Source organism: Dipodomys ordii, unplaced genomic scaffold (genome assembly GCF_000151885.1).
Source record: "Dipodomys ordii isolate 6190 unplaced genomic scaffold, Dord_2.0 Scaffold1, whole genome shotgun sequence".
Taxonomy (NCBI): domain Eukaryota; kingdom Metazoa; phylum Chordata; class Mammalia; order Rodentia; family Heteromyidae; genus Dipodomys; species Dipodomys ordii.
The window spans coordinates 28561146-28568771 of NW_012267217.1; the positions used below are offsets into that span (position 1 = coordinate 28561146).

At 44.6% G+C, this 7626-nt stretch overlaps 1 protein-coding gene across 2 annotated transcripts in view; it reads right to left on the reverse strand.

The window, feature by feature from the left end:
* Atp12a (ATPase, H+/K+ transporting, nongastric, alpha polypeptide) overlaps positions 1 to 6863 on the reverse strand; it is a 29751-nt gene extending 22888 nt beyond the window's left edge. Inside the window, exons 1-3 of one of the 2 annotated variants that reach the window (XM_013025700.1) lie at positions 6822 to 6863; positions 3413 to 3472; positions 620 to 820 (exon numbers count right to left, since the gene is read on the reverse strand). In XM_013025700.1, the coding sequence (XP_012881154.1) occupies positions 620 to 718 (99 nt within the window). In that variant the 5' untranslated portion in view covers positions 719 to 820; positions 3413 to 3472; positions 6822 to 6863. Of the gene's footprint in view, positions 1 to 619; positions 821 to 3412; positions 3473 to 6821 lie in introns of those variants that run through there. The other variant, XM_013025612.1, reaches the window with a different exon arrangement.
* Between the last annotated feature and the right edge of the window lie 763 nt (positions 6864 to 7626).

A 7626-nucleotide genomic window follows, 5' to 3' on the forward strand; every position in this document is an offset into this window, starting at 1 on the left:
CATTAGCCTTTGCCATTAGGCTTCTTTCTCTTAGCACAGTGTTTGCCAATTCAGTTTGTGGGTCTGACACATATTTCTCCACAGGCAGAGCTACCGTCCATGACAAAGAGAGATTAGCTCTGAGGAGAATGCCTCAAGATACTTCCTGGGGATATAGATCCCACTCCTCCAGGGACTCAAGACATTTTGTCTCTATTTTAAAATTCATAGTTATATTGTCTCTGGCACATTGGATTTTTTTTTGTGCCAGTACTGGGTCTTCAACTCAGGGACTGTGAACTGTCTCTTAGATCTTTGGCTCAAGGCTGGAGCTTTACCACTTGAGCCACAGCTCCACTTCTGGCTTTGGGGTGGTTAATTAGAGATACAAACCTCCCAGACTTTCCTGCCTGGGCTATCTCTGAACCATGATCCTCAGAACTCAGGCTCTTGATTATCTAGGATTACAAGTATGAACCACCTGCGCTTGGCTTCTGCCACGCTGGAAAGTCAAATAGCATCTATTTTACAATTGGAAGAAATTTCTCAACTATTACAGTCCAACCCTGTGGCCATGGATGGCTTTGCTTTATGCTTCCATTTCTCTTTATTACTGAACACAGCCAGGAAGGTGGCTTACATTGTCTAGGGATGCAGCATTATTGAGAGACTGAATCCCATATGCAATCCAGCACAAGATGGCACCTATCCATAGAAGGATGGAAAAGCCCCCCACCATCTGTTTGAGGAACTTGATGATCTCTGGAGTTTGCTTAGGAGGACTGAGAGTATTAGGACCATCTCGAGCCAGGAGTTCTGCAGCTCTGACACTAGAGAGGCCCTGAAAGAAACACAGGCACAATGAGAGTTAGATAGCATTCCTTTCTCAGAAGTTGGGCTTCATGTTTCTGCAGGTTATTGTTAGGTGCTGATACATGCAAGATAGCTCTGGGAAAAGTGAAAGAAGGTTGCCTCATCCTTCCAACTTCTTACATTTTTAGAAAGGATTATTTTTATTAATAGGTATCGTGTGATGTTTTGATGCATACACATTCTCTGACATTTAAATCAAGTTACTATATACCTATCTTCTTAAGTATTTATCACTTCTTTCTTTTCTCTTTTTTGCTGTTCCTGGGGCTTGAACTCAGGGCCTAGACACTGTCCCTGTCCCTGAGGCTAGTGCTCTACTAATTGAACCACAGCTCCATTGCTGGCTTTTTGGTGGTTAGAGATACGAGTCTCACAGACTTTCCTGCCTGGGCTGGTTTTGAACCTTGATACTCAATTCTCAGTTTCCTGAGTAGCTAGGACTACAGGTGTGAACCACCAGCGCCTGCCTGCCCTCCTTCCCTCCCTCCTCCCATCCCTCACCACTCTGCTAATACTGGAGCTTGAACTCTAGCTTCTCACTCTTACTTTTTGACCAATTCTAGTGCTCTACCACACTTCCATTTCCAACTTTTCACTGGTTAATTGGAGATAAGAGTCCCTGGGATTTGACTGCCTAGACTGGCTTGGAACTGCAATACTTAGATGTCAGCCTTCTAAATAACTAGAATTACAGGTATGAACCAACACCGGTGCTTGGCTATAATTTATCATTTCTTTATGACAAAACTTTCCCTCTAGCTTTTTGAGATACAGAGTACAGTTATCTATAGCCATCCAACTATACACTAGCACACCTGAATAGTGTCCACTGATCAACTTCTCCCCCCATCCTGCCCTCCCACCTTTTATGAAAGAATACTTAAAGTTTAATATCAGCCAAGCAGTGCTCTCCATACACCAACTCTCCAGAACAACCGTCTGAGGAAGAAACCTTCATTATCTTCATTCCCAAACATGGGATTTGAGGCACTCATCATTGAGGTACTCCCCAACATCACTTGACTGATATATGGTGGCCCTAGAACTTAGCTGGCTGACTGACCCCAAAGCTACTGTACCACACTCTGCGTAGAATTTCCTGTCCTAGAGATTTATTTGGAGATGGGAGTCATTTGGCTAAGGAGGATTTGAAATAAAGAATCTAGTCACCAGTGTTAAGGACAATGTAGTAACTATCTAGAAAATATTATTTATTCTGAAACTCTGTGTATCTCCTGGGCTAGCTTTTCATTGTTAGTCTGCTACTTTCCTGCTATTCTATATATCCGCCCTAAGTTGTAAGTTCTTATTCATCATAAGTTATACAGCTGAGTTCTGAGACTCATATGAGCAGTCCTTTCCCTGATAAGTGTGACATTCATGAAGGCATAAAAGTACCACCATTCTGATACCCTGCATGTTTATGGGTTTTCCCACACAGACACTTAACGTATTTTCTTTTTTTAAATCTTTTTCTTGTTTTTGTTCTGTTCTGCTTCTTGAGATGGTCTCACTATGTAACTCTTGCTGGCCTAAAATCCCCAATCCTCCTTACTCTGGGATTATAGGCATATACTACTATTCCTGGTTTAAACTATTTCTTATAAAGAATATAAAACCCTTTCTTCCTAATTTTAAGCTACTTAAGTACTCCGACTACTTGCTCTAGGATCTAATTTTTTCTGCAGTAGTGATGAATATGTGTTGTGTAACTGGATTCTGACTCACCAACTTAGTCCCATTGCTGTCCATTTACCATTCCTATTCCAGAACCCCAAACTTTTCTTTTTCAATAACTGTTGCATATTTCCACAAGGTTATTTCAGAGACATTACTAATAGCACAGTTGGCTTTCCACATCCACACCTTCCACTGACCTTGGATGGAAAATGTCGTTAAGCCTAAAATGATTGTATCTGTGCTAAACCCGTTCAAATTCAATTACCACTAAACAATCCAGCACTATTTACACAGCACATGCAATTATTTAGACATTATAAGGCACCTAATACAGGCCTCCTCAATTTCTGATAGTAAAGGTCCTATATACCACTACACTTCTTGGAAACAGGCATTACAAAGGAACCTCTGGCCAGTGGCTAGTGGCTCAGACCCATAATCCTGGCTATGAGGCTGAGATCTGAGAACCATAGTTTGAAGTTCACCTGGGTAGGAATGTCTATAAGACGCTTATCTCCAATCAGCAAAATAAGGCTAGATATGGAGTGACCAACAGCTTTGAGCAAAAAGTGAGAGTCCCATGTTCAAGCTGCAGTACTGGCACACATACACACATAGAGGCAGCCCATAGTTTTCAGGGGATTTCACAGCTCCTCTATACTCACAGGCAAAGGACTATCTATCCCAAACATCCAGCCCAGTGAAGAAGCCTGGCCAGGGCCTCAGTGTAGGTATACCAGCAGGCGGGTCCACTCACCCATCTCAGGATCTAGGCTGGCAGATGATGGCAGTCTCATAGGTGTGGCCTAGGTTACCCCTCGTAACAGTGCCTTGATTCCCCCACATACAGCTTTCTCTCTGCATGACCCTGATGACTTACCCTGATGATGTCGGTGCCAAATTTCTGTTCCAATTCCTTACTGCTCAGTTTGTGGTCATCCTGAAGTCCATAGAAGGAAAGAGAAAAGAATGAATGGGGGTCATTCCAAAGACTCAGCTCCAACCTTTGACCAGGAGGTGGAAATGGCACTAAGGATTAGAGGTGACCAGGAAGGATGGAGGAAGGGGAGAGGAAGGACCGCTGGTGGCTAGGGTTCTTGCACTGAGGGAAGGTCCAGGTACAACAGAACTTGTTCTAAGACACAGTCCTTGCTGAGAGTTCATACTGCACTAGACCATCAACACTTCTTAGCTTTGTTTTGTTTTGGTTTTTTTCATTTATGTTTAATGCTAGTCCTGAGGCTTGAACTGAAGGCCTGGGTGCTGTCCCTGAGCTTTTTTGTTCTAAGCTAGTGCTCTACAACTTGAGGCACAGCCCCATTTCAAACCTTTTTTAGGTGGTTAATTGGAGATAAGAATCACAGACTTTTCTGCTTGAGTTGGCTTTGAACCACTCCACAGATCTCAGCCTCTTAACTAGCTAGGATTACAGGCATGAGCCACCTGGATTGCCTTTAGTTTTTTAGTTTTTTTTTTTTTTTGGGTCCGGTCGTGGGGCCTGAACTCTGGGCCTGGGCGCTGTCCCTCAGCTCTTCAGCTCAAGGCTAGTGCTCTACCACTTGAGCCACAGCGCCACTTCTGGCTTTTTTCTTTTTGCTTATGTGGTGCTGAGGAATCGAACCCAGGGCCTTGAGCATGCAAGGCAAGCGCTCTACCACTGAGCCACCTTCCCAGCCCTGCCTTTAGTTTTTATAAACAAGGCAGTGCCCACCATGTCAATCTAAAACAATTGGACTCCCTGACATACTCATCTGCTGAGTACTGGCTGGCTACATGCTTCATTCAGACTTGGATTTTGAGACGATGTGCAAACTGCAAGTTAAGCACAATGTCTGGGGTGCCCTCTGCTGACCATCACTTGACTGGCACAGGGCAGTCCAGGAATGCTCAGGTCAAATAATACGAAGGAAGAGATTCTTTAGTTATCAAGACTAATTGGTTAGAGAGGTCAGGATGCAAAATCATTCAAAAATACAATATAAAATTATAGGACTCCTGTGAGAAGCTTGTGTAAGAGAAAGAAATGTATAATCCTTTCCCAGCAGGGAAATAGTCCAACGCTATGGAAATGATTTTTCTTTACGATATTTTACATATGGTCAGAAAGTATTCTTATCTTGATCAAATGACTTTGAAAGAGCGGATATATACATTCATGTAAGTAGAAATTTCAAGGAAGGATAAATATGTTTTTTAAATGCTAGATATACATAGGAATGATTATTACTCTGCCCTATCTCACTTAACCCTGGTAACAACCCTAAGAAATAGAAAACTTATTTTTAAAATACAAAGTTTTACTATATATTCCAGGATAGCCTCAACTTTGCTATGTAATATAGGTTGGCCTTGAACTTAAAATCCCCTTTCCTTAGACTTGGAATCACAAGCATGCCAAAAATAGGAGGGTAGAGCTGGTGGCTCATGCCTGTAATTTTAGCTACTCAGGAGGCTGAGATCTGAGGATTGTGGTTTGGTAGCCACCCCAAGACCCCAGAACTGGAGAAGTGGCTCCAGGGGTAGAGCCTTGAGGGAAAAAGCTAAGGGACAGTGCCCTGAGTCAAGTCCTAGTACCTGAACACACACACACACACACACAGAAAACAGGATTTAAATTCAGCCCAACTTCAGAGCTGTGTTCTTTGTTCTTAAATGTATCTCAGGATATATATGCATGAATGCCCAGCAGAGTGCTGCTAAATGATTAACAAGCTTTCCAGGAAAGATAAACTGCTCTAATATGTAGCATTTGCTGATTTCTCACCAAGAACTCAGCTTGCCAAGTTCCTGGATATTAAACCATCAGCTACCTAGCACCAATGAGCTGTCTGAAGGAACTCAGTAGCTGTCCAAAAATCAGAGAGCTTTAACATCTCCAAGTGACTGCAAAGATAACCTAGCAGACTCTCAAGCTCTCTGTAGAGTTTCCTTTGGTATTTCTAATATTGAACCTGCCACAGTTCAAATCCAGGGTAGCTCATTATTAAGGCAGCCAATTACAAAGTTTTTCAAAAGTAATAGTAATAATAATAATATTATGTACTTCTATAAAAAATTTTAGGCTGGGAGCTGGTGGCTCAAGCCTGTAATCCTAGCAACTCAGGAGGCTGAGGTTTGAGAATCATGGTTCAAAGCCAGCCCAGGCAGGAACATCTGTGAGACTCTTATCTCCAATTAACCACCAGAAAACCAGAAGTGGCGCTGTGGCTCAATTGGTAGAGTGCTCGTCTTGAGCTGAAGAGCTGAGGGACAGTGCCCAGGCCCAGAGTTCAAGCCCCATGACTGACCAAAAAAAAAAAAGAGTTTTAGGAAATAGCATTATGGTTCAAGTGGTAGAGTGCCAGCCTTGAGTGAAAAAAGCCAAGCAAGAGCACAAGGCCCTGAGTTCAAGCTCTAGTCTGGAGGGGAGGGGGAGAGAAAAGAGAGAGAGAGAGAGAGCGCTTGTCATCTAGCCAATGTGTACCCTTTGAGATGAGTGGGTACCAGTCGCTCACGTCTGTAATCCTAGCTACTCAATATTGAGGTTCAAAGCTAGCCTGCAAAGACAACTACAAAAGATTCTTGCCTCCAATTAACTAGCAAAAGCTGGAAGTGCAGAAGCTCAAGTAGAAGAGTGAGATTCTTGATCAGAAAAAGCTAGGCAAGAGTGAGATGCCTCAATGTTCAAATCCCAGTACACACCCCCCCACACACACATTACAAACACTAACTTCTCCCCCCACAAACCTTGCGATTCATTATTTACCATCTCACAAAGAGAATGGAGCTTTATTGTAGCTAGATCATTTGCTCTCACAGTTCAGTCTGTGGAAAAGTGAGGTTCAGATTAAGCTTAAGATTGTGAAATCCAAGTCCAACATTCCCACATGTGGAATACTTTTTCTTATGAACACACATACTCAAAATCTAGCAAGGTCTGGTAACTCAGGTGTTTCTTCTTGGAGATTCTAGCTCAAACAGTTTTACTTAACTAACAACTAGTAAAGAGTGTATTATTTACAATTCATTGAAGCAGGAAAAAGGAGAGGGGTGTAGATCTAAGCCTGGGAGCTCAGAATGAGAGTTTTTCCCTTTCCTGCTCTACTTGTGTCTGCCTTCAACCAGAACACAGGAGTCCTCCAAAGGAGCCTGAAGCAGAGACACACAGTATCACACTTTTTCTAAAACAAGGAAGCAAATGCTAAAGTGATTCCAAATCCTGGAGACTGATTTTTCTCTATAGGAGGAAGGTCATGGAATAAGTTCTCAGGGGAGGCCCCCAGGACCCCTTTTGCCTTAAGGCAACTGACCAGATCAAGTTCTTTCTTAAGTTCCTCTTTCTGTTGACCCTTTTTGAGTTCCAAGTCGTTGGTCTTCCCACCCTTGTGCTTCTCCTTGGCATGGAACTGGTCCGGCTGTTCCAGGTCTTTATAGCCATGAAGCTCCACGGAGTAAATTTCTGTTTTCTGAAAGAGAACCAGAGGTGCAATATTGGCTTCCAGATGGGTTTCTGAAGGCTCCCCTGGGGGTGGGGACCTGCTTGGGGAAGGAGCCTGCCTGTGCCTTCATTCATCCCCTCCACCTGGACAGGGGGAGCAGCACTGGGGGAAGTTGAGTTCTCTCCAGAGGAGATGTAGGGCTGGCTGGCACAGGCCTGCAGCCCTGAGGGGTTCCCCTGTGGGAATGGAATAGGTGGGAACGGCTTTTCTTGGGACTTTGTTCCTATAGGTCACGTCCATGGTGTCACTTGCTTCTTAAGGAAGGGGCGCACCCCCGAAGGCACCCCAAAAGGGCAGGCTTGCCTGGAAAGTTTACAGACTACCACATCCACAGACCCCTAGCCTAGCCCCATCCCCGAATGAGAACTGGCCAGACGGGCTCTGTGGGGTTGGGTTGGCACCCTGGCCCCGCACGTCGGGACTGGCGGTCTTCCCTGGAGCACCAGGCGGATGCTTGCAGAGCAGATCGCCCACCCCTGCTGCCAAGAAGGGCCGTCCGTGCATCTTCCCCGCGCGTCCCGCCAGCGAGCTCAGGTTCCCCCAGCAGGCGCGGTGAGGGCACGCACCCGGCCCATTGCGGTGGCTGGCGGCGGGACGCGCGGGATGCGGGACGCGG